Source organism: Trachurus japonicus, unplaced genomic scaffold (assembly GCF_045865225.1).
Source record: "Trachurus japonicus isolate A0001 unplaced genomic scaffold, Traja_1.0 AP030763.1".
In the NCBI taxonomy this organism is placed as follows: Eukaryota; Metazoa; Chordata; class Actinopteri; order Carangiformes; family Carangidae; genus Trachurus; species Trachurus japonicus.
The window spans coordinates 59,495-73,542 of NW_028220896.1; the positions used below are offsets into that span (position 1 = coordinate 59,495).

A 14,048-nucleotide genomic window follows, 5' to 3' on the forward strand; every position below is an offset into this window, starting at 1 on the left:
TTGTGTGTGTGTGTGTGTGTGAGAGAGTGTGTGTGTGTGTGTGTGTGTGTGTGTGAGTGTGTGTGGTAGTTAATGTGTGTGTGTGTGTGTGTGTGTGTGTGTGAGTGTGTGTGGTAGTTAATGTGTGTGTGTGTGTGTGTGTGTGTGTGTGTGTGTGTGTGTGTGTGTGAGTGTGTGTGGTAGTTAATGTGTGTTCATTTGTGTGTGTGTGTGTGTGTGTGTGTGTGTGCCTATGTAACATGTAACTGGTGGCTTTAAGGTATGGTGGCAGCTTTAACCATAGGCTTTAACTGCTCTGTGACACCCTCAAACAGATCTAATGTGAGACTTATCTGTACTTAGTACGAGCAAAAGGTTTACATTTTCCGAACCATAAGACCTTGCTGAACGCGTCCGTGTCACTTTGGTGTTTCTAGAGTAAAAATTGTTGATTGTGTCGCAGGTTGGAAACTTTGGGACGTTTAGAAAATCAGCGCCTACTTTTGAATGGGAGTCAATGAGAGGAGAGGGGGAACTGGCCGCACTCAGAGGCTCCCAGTTTAAATTGTGTTCGTCTCTCTGGTTTTTTTGAGCACATGAAGAGATCAAGGATGAGCTTGTCTACAACCGTGGCCGAAATTATGTGTGTAGAGTGTAATCTGTGGCCGTGCTGGCAGGATAGAGAGAAAAATGTGAGAGGATTTTTAGACCCTCTGTCACTCTACCAACTGCCAACGTCCGAACATTCCGTCCCATTGACTTTCATGTTAAATCTGAATTTTGTCAGAAATTTTAATGATTTTAAAACTATACATATATCTGAAACTGTTGAAGATATCAATAAGCTGAGATATAGCTGAATAGTTGAAAGGTTTGTGAACAGTTTAAAAGTTGAATGAAGTCTGTAGCTGAAAGTATGCTGAAGCTATTAGAGGCTGAATGAAGCAGAAAATTTGAAGAGTTTGAAGACTGTTTCAATGTATTCCTATGGGAGAAAAATTGCAGAAAAAGTTAAATATTTTAAAAAGTATAAATAGTTGAAAAGAGTAAAATAATAGCAGAATTGTCCAGAAAAAGCTGCACGTTTTGATATATGAATTGTTGAAATAGCACAAAGTATGAAGGAGCAGAAAACTGCTGAAAAAGGGAAGAAGAAGTAAGAATAATAATAATAATAATAATAATAATAATAATAAGTATAAAGATTTGAATAACAATAGTGTGAATGCTTCCAGCATTCACACTAATAATAACTAGAAAAAGAAAGCATTTCCTGCAGAAAATGCGTGTGAATGCTGTAAGCAGCTGAACGCTATTGCTGAAGCAATGCTGAATAAGCTGAAGAAATCATTGAAACAAAGTTGAATTAGCTGAAGAACTGTTGAAAAAGTCTAACGTTGAAGCTGAAACATATAACTTGAAGATTAATGCCTTTTTAAGGACAAAAAGCAGTAGAAATGTAAAAAAAAAAAAAAAAAAAAGGAGAAGAAAATGTTAAAATCCTGCATGTTGAAGATGTTTAACAGTTGAAGAGTTGAAATCTGCAGCTAGCCACAGCAAGGAAAACTGATGAACCAGCAGTAACATAGCTGAAGCAACAAGTGAGAATAGATTAAAAAGAAGGAACATGTAAGCAGGAAGCTGATTGACATGACGTGATGGAAAAAATCCTGAATTGTTTAGGTTTAAGTGTAATAAATGTGTGTTTAGTCTAAAAGCAGTAGAAATGTTGAAAAGGCAGAGGAATGTGTTGGAAAATCCTGCATTATTAAGTCTAACAGTTAGGAGTCTGCAGTCAGCTGCAAAAAGCACTGCTACAGAAAACAGATAAACAAGTGCTAACATGGCTAAAGTAATAAGTGAAAATAGATTAACAAATGGAACCTGTAAGAAGGAGGTTTATTTTGTATGAAATGATTGGAAATTATTTAAATTGTTGAAGATTAGCATAAAGAAATTGAAAAGCTGAAGTCTACTCAAATATATTTAAACATGACAGCATGAATACATTGTTGGACTATTACTAATATAGATTAAACAATATCTAGGTGGTTAGAAATTATTTGAATTGTTGAAGATTGTGGTGAAAGAAAAATTAACATTTTAAGTACACTCAAATTACTCTAATAAAAATTATATGTGTGTTGGATATGTGTGTATGGTCAGTGTGTGTACGTGTGTGTGTGTGTGTGTGTGTGTGTGTGTGTGTGTGTGTGTGTGTGTGTGTGTGTGTGTGTGTGTGTGTTGGATATGTGTGTATGGTCAGTGTGTGTGTGTGTGTGTGTGTGTCCGTGTGTGTGTGTGTGTGTGTGTTGGATATGTGTGTATGGTCAGTGTGTGTCCATTTGTGTGTGTGACCGACAGACAGTCAAATAGAGAGAATGTGTGTGCGTTGCCATGGTGAGGTTACCATGGTGAGGTTGCCATGGTGAGGTTACCATGTTGAGGTTACCATGTAACTGTTGGCTGGTGGCTTTAAGGCATGGTGGCAGCTTTAACCATAGGCTTTAACTGCTCTGTGACACCCTCAAACAGATCTAATGTACGACAAATCTGTACTTAGTATGAGCAAAAGGTTTACATTTTCCGAACCATAAGACCTTGCTGAACGCGTCCATGTCACTTTGGTGTTTCTAGAGTAAAAATTGTTGATTGTGTCGCAGGTTGGAAACTTTGGGACGTTTAGAAAATCAGCGCCTACTTTTGAATGGGAGTCAATGGGAGGAGAGAGGGAACTTGCTGCACTCGGAGGCTCTTAGTTTAAATTGTGTTCGTCTCTCTGGTTTTTTGAGCACATGAAGAGATCAAGGATGAGCTTGTCTACAAACGTGGCCGAAATTATGTGTGTAGAGTGTAATCTGTGGCCGTGCTGGCAGGATAGAGAGAAAAATGTGAGAGGATTTTTAGACCCTCTGTCACTCTACCAACTGCCAACGTCCGAACATTCCGTCCCATTGACTTTCATGTTAAATCTGAATTTTGTCAGAAATTTTAATGATTTTAAAACTATACATATATCTGAAACTGTTGAAGATATCAATAAGCTGAGATATAGCTGAATAGTTGAAAGGTTTGTGAACAGTTTAAAAGTTGAATGAAGTCTGTAGCTGAAAGTATGCTGAAGCTATTAGAGGCTGAATGAAGCAGAAAATTTGAAGAGTTTGAAGACTGTTTCAATGTATTCCTATGGGAGAAAAATTGCAGAAAAAGTTAAATATTTTAAAAAGTATAAATAGTTGAAAAGAGTAAAATAATAGCAATATTGTCCTGAAAAAGCTGCACGTTTTGATATATGAATTGTTGAAATAGCACAAAGTATGAAGGAGCAGAAAACTGCTGAAAAAGGGAAGAAGAAGTAAGAATAATAACTAGAAAAAGATAGCATTTCCTGCAGAAAATGCGTGTGAATGCTGTAAGCAGCTGAACGCTATTGCTGAAGCAATGCTGAATAAGCTGAAGAAATCATTGAAACAAAGTTGAATTAGCTGAAGAACTGTTGAAAAAGTCTAACGTTGAAGCTGAAACATATAACTTGAAGATTAATGCCTTTTTAAGGACAAAAAGCAGTAGAAATGTAAAAAAAAAAAAAAAAAAAGGAGAAGAAAATGTTAAAATCCTGCATGTTGAAGATGTTTAACAGTTGAAGAGTTGAAATCTGCAGCTAGCCACAGCAAGGAAAACTGATGAACCAGCAGTAACATAGCTGAAGCAACAAGTGAGAATAGATTAAAAAGAAGGAACATGTAAGCAGGAAGCTGATTGACATGACGTGATGGAAAAAATCCTGAATTGTTTAGGTTTAAGTGTAATAAATGTGTGTTTAGTCTAAAAGCAGTAGAAATGTTGAAAAGGCAGAGGAATGTGTTGGAAAATCCTGCATTATTAAGTCTAACAGTTGAGGAGTCTGCAGTCAGCTGCAAAAAGCACTGCTACAGAAAACAGATAAACAAGTGCTAACATGGCTAAAGTAATAAGTGAAAATAGATTAACAAATGGAACCTGTAAGAAGGAGGTTTATTTTGTATGAAATGATTGGAAATTATTTAAATTGTTGAAGATTAGCATAAAGAAATTGAAAAGCTGAAGTCTACTCAAATATATTTAAACATGACAGCATGAATACATTGTTGGACTATTACTAATATAGATTAAACAATATCTAGGTGGTTGGAAATTATTTGAATTGTTGAAGATTGTGGTGAAAGAAAAATTAACATTTTAAGTACACTCAAATTACTCTAATAAAAATTATATGTGTGTTGGATATGTGTGTATGGTCAGTGTGTGTCCGTGTGTGTGTGTGTGTGTGTGTGTGTGTGTGTGTGTGTGTGTGTTGGATATGTGTGTATGGTCAGTGTGTGTCCGTGTGTGTGTGTGTGTGTTGGATATGTGTGTATGGTCAGTGTGTGTCCGTGTGTGTGTGTGTGTGTCCGTGTGTGTGTGTGTGTGTGTGTGTGTGTGTGTGTGTGTTGGATATGTGTGTATGGTCAGTGTGTGTCCATTTGTGTGTGTGACCGACAGACAGTCAAATAGAGAGAATGTGTGTGCGTTGCCATGGTGACGTTGCCATGGTGAGGTTACCATGGTGAGGTTGCCATGTTGAGGTTACCTTGTAACTGTTGGCTGGTGGCTTTAAGGTATGGTGGCAGCTTTAACCATAGGCTTTAACTGCTCTGTGACACCCTCAAACAGATCTAATGTACGACAAATCTGTACTTAGTACGAGCAAAAGGTTTACATTTTCCGAACCATAAGACCTTGCTGAGCGCGTCCATGTCACTTTGGTGTTTCTAGAGTAAAAATTGTTGATTGTGTCGCAGGTTGGAAACTTTGGGACGTTTAGAAAATCAGCTCCTACTTTTGAATGGGAGTCAATGAGAGGAGAGAGGGAAATGGCTGCACTCGGAGGCTCCCAGTTTAAATTGTGTTCGTCTCTCTGGTTTTTTGAGCACATGAAGAGATCAAGGATGAGCTTGTCTACAAACGTGGCCGAAATTATGTGTGTAGAGTTTAATCTGTGGCCGTGCTGACAGGATAGAGAGAAAAATGTGAGAGGATTTTTAGACCCTCTGTCACTCTACCAACTGCCAACGTCCGAACATTCCGTCCCATTGACTTTCATGTTAAATCTGAATTTTGTCAGAAATTTTAATGATTTTAAAACTATACATATATCTGAAACTGTTGAAGATATCAATAAGCTGAGATATAGCTGATTAGTGGAAAGGTTTGTGAACAGTTTAAAAGTTGAATGAAGTCTGTAGCTGAAAGTATGCTGAAGCTATTAGAGGCTGAATGAAGCAGAAGATTTGAAGAGTTTGAAGACTGTTTCAATGTATTTCCTATGAGAAAAAAATTGCACAAAAAGTTAAATATTTTAAAAAGTATAAATAGTATGAAAGAGAAAAATAATAGCATAAATGTCCTGAAAAAGCTGCACGTTTTGATATATGAATTGTTGAAATAGCACAAAGTATGAAGAAGGAGTTAAACGCAGAAAAAGGGTGAAAGAAGTAAGAATAATAATAATAAGTATAAAGATTTGAATAACAATAGTGTGAATGCTTCCAGCATTCACACTAATAATAATAATAATAATAAGTATAAAGATTTGAATAACAATAGTGTGAATGCTTCCAGCATTCACACTAATAAGTTTAAAGAAACAAAATGGCCGAACAGAATAACAATACTGTGAATGCTTCCAGCATTCACACTAATAATAAGTTTAAAGAAACAAAATGGCCGAACAGAATAACAATACTGTGAATGCTTCCAGCATTCACACTAATAATAATAATAAGTATAAAGATTTGAATAACAATAGTGTGAATGCTTCCAGCATTCACACTAACTAGAAAAAGCATTTCCAAGAATGGAAATGGTGTGACTGCTGATAGCAACTGAACGCTGTTGCAGAATTAGCAAATAGTGCAAGCAGTGATCACCATACAAATGTTTGACCAAGGTCGGACTCGCACCCACAACCTCATGGTCATTAGACTTTCACTCTGCCTCTAGGCCACGGTGCACACACAGTTGCAGAGACTGTTGTCTGTTAATGATCTGCACACTGTCAACATCAAGAAAGCTTGAGAGTCAAGCTTGAATGACTTAGAATGAAAATTTCTGTGAATTTCAGGCTGAGAGCAGCAGTTTCAACATGAAGCAAGTTATCAGAAGTCAACAGAGGACGACTGGGAAAATAATTCACTATAATTGTTGTTGAGGCAAGATTTGAACCAGCAACCTTCAGGTCTCCAGACCAGCAAGCTAACCACTAGGCTACAGACAGAGACAGTATGTGAGGGGTAAAGAAAACCTTTGATAAGAGGATCACTGGCTTCTGCTTAAAAAAAAAAGTAAGGAATCGAACCCATGACCTCATGATCAATAAACCTTTACTCTGCCACTTCGCCACAGAGAGCACAGACATAAGCATGTTGCCATTGTAATGTGATGATGTGCTGCAAACGGTGGCAGAAGCAATTAATGCGTCTCTTAACAAACACCTGTAACCAACTGGACTACAGACAGAGTTGTGGAGAACTCTCAGCATTGGGCTGAATGAGAGCAGAGAGCTCCCTGGCTGCATTTAAAAAATATTTAAAATTATTATCTAAGTCTCTTTGCATTTTTGACCAGAATTTTAGCCAGAAGACAAGTGTGGCTACAAAACTGGAGAAAATAATTTGTCTAGAGTTTAATTTGCAGAAAAAGTTAAATATTTTAAAAAGTATAAATAGTTAAAAAGAGAAAAGTAACGCCGATAAAGTTCAAAAAAAGCTGCACGTTTTGATATATGAATTGTTGAAATAGCACAACACCTAACACACTAACCATATGGCCACAGAGAACCTGAGTTACAATGAGCTTTATACTATGAGGAATCAAAGACTGTCCAATGACAGCTGAATAATTGGAATCAAAAGTCAAGCAATGATGTGAAATGACTGAGGCAGGAATCAAACCCGTGACCATATGATCACTAAACCTTTACTCTGCCACTCGGCTACAGAGAGCACACTGCTTTCAAGACTGTTGTCATTCATTGTAATGTGATGATGTGCTGCAAACTGGTACGAGTAATCAAGGAGTTAACAAACACCTGTAACCAATTGAAGGCGGGGGAGGAGAGCAGAATTCAACATAACATAACAAGAATTCTTCCCTTGGTTTCGAACCAGTGACCTTAGGATTGGCAGGCAGTTACCCTAACCCCTACACTACAGTGGAGTTGTCAAGAAGAGAGGTTGAGACTTTTATGAATGTGAGATTTTTCAATGATGCTTAAAACAAAAATAAATTAATATAAATTAGCCACACCAAGTACGAAGAGGACTTTTTTGTGACATGTGACTATTTTTTGGTGAATTAAAATGAATTAAAAAGCACTTAACAGCAAGTTACAAAGTTGAGCTCCTTCTCCTGCTGATGTGAAAAAAATGCATTGAGCTGAATGAGAGCAGAGAGCTCCCTGGCTGCATTTAAAAAATATTTAAAATTATTATCTAAGTCTCTTTGCATCTTTGACCAGAATTTTAGCCAGAAGACAAGTGTGGCTACAAAACTGGAGAAAATAATTTGTCTAGAGTTTAATTTGTGGCCATGCTGACAGTTTAGCCAGAAAAACTCTAGAATGTTTTTTTGCCTCTCTCCACTCTGACACCACTCTGGCTCTGCTCGTTAGACGCAATACACACACATTATAAAGCTGAAAAAAATCAGAAAAAGTTAAATATTTGAAAAAGTATAAATAGTTAAAAAGAGAAAAGTAATGCCGATAAAGTTCAAAAGAAGCTGCACGTTTTGATATATGAATTGTTGAAATAGCACAAAGTATGAAGGACTAGAAGAAGACCGTAAAAAGGCGGAAGAAATTGGCCAAACAGAAGAACAATAGTGTGACTGCTTCAGCAGTCACACTAATAAAAACTAGGAAAAAATCCACACAATAACAGTAGTGCCCGGGCACTGGTCCCTGCAGCTATTTCATAGCTGTTGGGACCAGTGCCCGGTGCGATTGCCCGTGGCCCTAATTATAAACATATGAATCGCAGTGATTCACTCTCTCTGCTGCGACAAAGAACAGATGTTATTATGATTTATTTATCTTAGTTGGAGCAGAAACAGTGAAGATTAAAACGCAGCTGTGTTTTGATTAAAAAGTGATTGATTGAAAATCCTAATCAATAATCACAGACTTCAGGCTCCAGAGTCAATTTCTCTTCATTTGATGAGCAAAATAAACTGTTTAAAGACGTCGCCTCGGGCTTTAAGTTGAAGGATGGTTTTATAATTTTAACATTTTGTTGAATAATCCAATTAATAATAAACAAATGTATACTTTTAGATCATTTTATTCATTTGTATGTTGTGTTAATCCTATATATGCTGGTGTTGATGTATAATTAATTCAAATATCATGACAAGGAGAGTTTGAAGGTGATCCGTGACTAAATCTGAAGTTAATTCCCATCTACTGATTACCTTGTTTTAACCAGTCAACAGGCCTCCTGAGGTGTGTGTATATTAACCTACACCTGAAATACACAGCATCATAAAATATGCATGCACTTAAACTTTTATATGAAATAACAGGGTATCCACGGGGTCTTAAAAAGTCTAAAATTTGAAAATCTAAATTTTAGGCCTTAAAATGTCTTAAATTTGTTGAATTATTGTGTTCAAGTCTTAAATCATTTTAGACAGGTCTTAAATTTTCTTATGCCCACCATGGACGAGCATTTCACTCGCATTTGCCCCTAAAAAAAAATACATGTGTGAACCAGGAAAATCACAAAAAGAAAGAGCACAACCTGCGATTGGTCAAAAACTACAAATCCCACAATTCTCTGGCCTCAACAATAACAGTAGTTAGTGTAAGTAAGGGAGAGTGGAGCTGTCGGTGAAAAGAGGAAACAACGCCACGTCTGGTCCTGTTCTATGTTGTTCGTTCACACCGTCACCGTTTATTCGTTACGTCCGCGGTGTAAAAGGCCGTAACGCAAAGACGCGATTAGGCGCGAGACGCGATTAGGCGCGCGACGCGGTAGACGCGACTTTTTTTTTTTGCGACGCAATACACGCGATTCTTTTTGGGCGACGGGACCTTCGCGTCTTCGTCTATTTCATCGTGTTTGGTGGGAAGACCCACAAGGGGCTTCCCACCAAACACGAGGAACGCTTTTTTTTCGCTCGAGTTGTGACGCGCGACCAAACGCGAGATACGCGGTTTATCGCTCTTTTTGACTCGTGTCAAAAAAAAATTCACGAGCCCGCCAACAACTTTTTTTTTTTTTCAAAGCAGGTTCAACTGGACTTAGTTATTTGTCTAGGAAGACGTTTCACCTCTCATCCAAGAGGCTTCATCAGTTCATGTAGCATCTGACCAGGCTGGGACTGGTCCAACTAACTGGTCTGGAGACTCAGTATAAGTCCAGTTGCTTTCGATTTAACTTAAACTTAACTTAAAAGACCTTTATTGTCCTTGCGGAAATTTGTGCTGCACAGCAGCTCAACAATCATCACAATCCCACTCAACACATATCATACTTAGACAAATCATACATTAAAAAAAGAAGCATCATACGTATAAATAAAAGTAAAAGTCAAAGTGTGTGCCAAAGTGTGTAACCTCCTTTGAAATACTATGACCTGGACAAATGAGAATATGCACAGGCCTACAACAACATTTCTGCTCTCATCAACCATGGTTGAGGTCACAACGCTGCGCTGTAGCTGCTCTGGAAGTCCGAGACACTGAGGCCAAACGCCGCCGTCGCTTCTGATCCATGTCGGCGAGTTCCGGGCTGATGAGCTACAGAGACTTTAGAGTCAAAGGAGCAGTGCGTCGCTGTGTCGGACTGTTTGGATTTAATGAAGAAGCTGCACAGAGTCAGGTGAGCAGAAGCTGCCCCCCCCCCCCCCTCACCGTGGAGCCGCTGCTGTCTCACAGCCGCCACCGACCCCTAGAATAAAACACCACCGACCCCTAGCGTGACGCACAGTGTTATGAGACACATTATGCATCCCAACTGTCTTTTTTTTTAGAGGATTTTTTTTTTTTAACCAAGAATGCGAAAAATCATGATCCAGGGGCCAAAATTCGAAACAAATATATAATCATAATTCTCATTATTCTCCTGATGTCGGTTTAATGTAAACAGATTGAGCTGATACGCGAGAGTAATGTGACAGCGGGGCAGTGCTGCAGCTGCTGTGCTGTGATGGACCTGATCAGACTGGTGGTGGTCCACAGTGAATCAGTCCCAGATCCTCCACCGTCAGCAGATCCCCCGAAAGCCCCCGCAAATAATACATCGACAAGAAGTTAAGTGGCAAGTTGCACCTTTTCGTCGGCTTATTATTTGCGGATTTTTTTTTTATAGCCTATATAACGTCACTGCAACATGCGGCTCTCAGTGCTTGTCGGTGTTGTGTCTATAAATTGTGAAATAACTTTTCCTCAATAGAAATATGAGACGTGGTCGATATGTTTCATTCATCCATGTTTTGGCAGACAATACAAATAACCAATGATAATGAGATTTCCACCGCGTCGAACCAATCATGTGGCTGGAATAGAGCCAGTCAACAGTAACATGTGCATTTGTTTGGGTTGCTGCAGATGTGCACATCAGCTGACACCGCCAGAGAGAGACACATAACAGCCGCTTCAAGGAGACTAGCGGACTTTTTTTTTTTTTTAATAGCCTCTTCATTCATCTTGGGCGGGGGGCGGTGCGCCGTCTTATAATGTTACAGAAAACCCTGCATTATGTTTTTTACAACTCGTGTTCCTACACTATAGAGACAACTTGCTGTTGGCTCTATATTTCAAGAAACTTGTTTTCTGTTTAAAAGGCACAATTCACCCATCTTTTAACCGGGTAGTTACGTCTCCAGTCTGTCGAGCGGGCGAGCGCACAGCTGATGTGCTTCCATTCCCACAGACGCACGGATTCAGTGTGGACAGAGAGCGTCAGATGTGACGCGATTGTCGGACGCTCGTTCGCGTCGCATCCAGTTAGGACACGGTGTGAGCAGCCACATCCACTGCGCTCTGGATCAGCTGATCGGTGCTCAGGTGACGTTAGATCTTCACTTTTTTAAACTCATACAAAGTGCAGCCAAACAGCAGGCTGAAGAGAGAGGACCAGCAGCAGCAGCAGCTCTGACAGCTCCTCTGTGGCGCTGCAGACAGGCTGCAGGTGAGCTGGCCTGAGAGCAGAGTGCCGTCTCTTTTTTTTTTTTTTTTTTTAGCAGCCTTTGTTACAGGTGATAGGCTACATGTCCATGTGCATGTGCATGAGAACTGATTTTGAATCGAAGAGACACCCAAATATTCACATCCTTCAGTCCAGGCTTTTGAAAAGAGAGTAGCCTATAAAATCAGCTTCATGTAGCAGTTAACTTTAAAATGGTTCGAATATATTGCTGCTGAATAAATCTGAAACATGTGATGTGCATTTTTGGGGGGGAAATATGGCTTCTGATATAATAGTCTGTAGACATCATCATCATTCAACGTTTTCACATGGTCTGGTGTTAATAAAGCAAACTAAAAATCGCAAAAAGAAAATCAAGAATCGGTTGAATCGAAAATCGATTTTGAATCGAATCGTGACCCTAAAAGTCGGAATCGAATCGTGAGCCACCCAAAGATTCACATCCCTAGTACAGAGACCTGCCACAGTGTCATGGTGCATTAATATAAACTTCAACCTCAGAGCTGTCAGTCCTCAGACTGTCCTGACTGTCCCTGAACATCACACAGGGATGCAAACAGCGCGCCGAAAAGCGAAACTCGCTTTTTTCATGACCAATTGACCCTTCGCCAACTCCTCCCACAAACGGCTATTGTCCAATCCTACGTTAGCAACCGTAACTACAGGCCTGGCAAGCTTTCAGCAGTGAGTCATTACGTTTGCTTTTGTGGACACATTTTGAGACTAGGACGAAAAACATTTGTTTGTAGAGAAGGATGTTGTTGCTGCTGCTGCTACTACGGCGGCGGCGGCGGCGGCAGAAGCAATATAGAGATGTTCAGATATGAGCGGACTTTTTTTTTCGACTTGAGCAAGTGTAGATATGGGGAAAACCATATGTTCACCTCCGAAATGACAGCTGTACTTTTAGGGCTTTTACCTGGGCTTTTAGGCGAGGGATCCTCCAGGCAGGGACTGCTTTCACTGACTGATACAGCGGTGGGAGAAAACAAAACAGCAGCGAAAACTGTATGTGGTTCACAATCGCCCAAAAAACTTAGAGTTTGACAACGTTTCATGACCAGTGAGATGACCTAAGTCTTGGTGGGTTGATAGACGGTAAAATTACCGGTCCTTACTGCTGCTCTGTACATTGTCCAGTCGTGTCGTTGAACAGATGTTTTATCCTCCTGCGCGAGTCACGTCACTGAAAACTATGAATGCTCTTTGTGATTTCTTCTCTCTATTATCTCAGAACAGTTTATCCAGAAATTTGCTGATATTTCCTTTGAAATCGATACCAAATACTGCCAGGAGCATGGCTGGGAGTGAAAGCTTGCCCGGCGTAGCAACAGTAACCAAGGGGGCGGGGCTTACGCGAAGGGTCAATTAGGTGACTTGTGTGAATCGTTCAGATCCGAAGAGTTTTTGTTTTGAGGGGGGGGGGTCTCAGCGTCTCAGCTCGGGTCAGTAAAATGTTTTTCTAACAGGCTGACAGTGACAATCACGTGAGGCGAACTCATTCATGGTCTCTGATTATACTGATAACAGCCGACCTCCAATGTAGACGCGCGACATGCACGCACGTTACCCAAAGCGGTGACGCCGTTTTTTCCCCCCGTGCATGTCCGCGGCGCACAGCTCCACGGACGTGCACGGTTCCCTACGTTGCTGTGTCAGGCAGGTGTTTCCACGGAGCTCTGCCCCGTTTCAGAGGTGAAGGAAGCCCTAAGTGGAAAGACGTCGCCTCCGCCATGTAGAATGTGTTCAATTAAAGTGAAACTAACACATTATATAGGCCTATATGTCCATTACACACCGAATGGGATGTTAAATCCCATGTCTTTATTTCTTCAGTTTATTTTAATAGTAATAATTATGACTAACATTCAGTGAAGACCTAAAAATCAGTATCTCCAAAATTGAAATATTGCAATGGTTTTTATTTTTTTAAAGCATTTTTAATATAGAAATGTTGGCCTTTTGAAAACTGTCCATCTATATGCACTCAATACTTGGTTGGGGTTGAACTACTGGAAATTGACTTTTCTGTGATATTGTTAATGGTGAGCCCCCCCCCGCCAGACAATACCTCTCTTTTTTGGTCCTGACCCGTTTGCATCCCTGTATATGTGTGTGTGTGTGTGTGTGTGTGTGTGTGTAGTTGTTGTACACAGGAGACTTCTCCCGTCAGGAGGACAGACACTTGATGGCGGCGGAGATCCCCAGCGTCAAACCAGACATCCTCATCACCGTGAGTGGAGCCGTTCAACCTGTTCAATCTTTATTTAAACACAGAGCACAGACACTTAACATTGAACCTGTGTGTGTGTGTGTGTGTGTGTGTGTGTGTGTTTGTTGTGTGTGTGTGTGTGTGTCAGGAGTCGACCTACGGGACTCACATCCACGAGAAGCGGGAGGAGAGAGAGGCTCGGTTCTGCAACACGGTCCACGACATCGTCAACAGAGAAGGTCGATGTCTGATCCCCGTGTTCGCTCTGGGCCGAGCGCAGGAGCTGCTGCTCATCCTCGGTGAGACCACGGCAACAACGACGCCATGACGACGCACGGCGACCTAAGAGTGGCGCTTTCCCTTCAGCTGAGGGAAAAATAAATTCAGGCTTCAAGTTTTATTTACAAGATTAAACTAAGGGACGTGTTTCTGTCTATGGATCACACAGAAACATTTTAATTCACCATACACACTCGTTAAAGCCCCAGTGTGTAACTTATTTGGCTTTTTAGTAGCAAAAATCTAATATTGCTTTCATAAATACGTATTTCACTGAAGTCGAATCACACCCGCATACAAATGAAAGCTTTCTCGTACCTTAGAATGAGTTGTTACAAGTCGTTACA

At 40.1% G+C, this 14,048-nt stretch overlaps 1 protein-coding gene across 1 annotated transcript in view; it reads left to right on the plus strand.

The window, feature by feature from the left end:
* Positions 1 to 14,048, plus strand: part of LOC146960015 (cleavage and polyadenylation specificity factor subunit 3-like) — an 83,987-nt gene that overhangs the window by 56,130 nt on the left and 13,809 nt on the right. The window contains exons 2-3 of the mRNA XM_085772701.1: positions 13,354 to 13,443; positions 13,571 to 13,721. Of these exons, the coding sequence (XP_085628827.1) occupies positions 13,354 to 13,443; positions 13,571 to 13,721 (241 nt within the window). The remainder of the gene's footprint in view (positions 1 to 13,353; positions 13,444 to 13,570; positions 13,722 to 14,048) is intronic.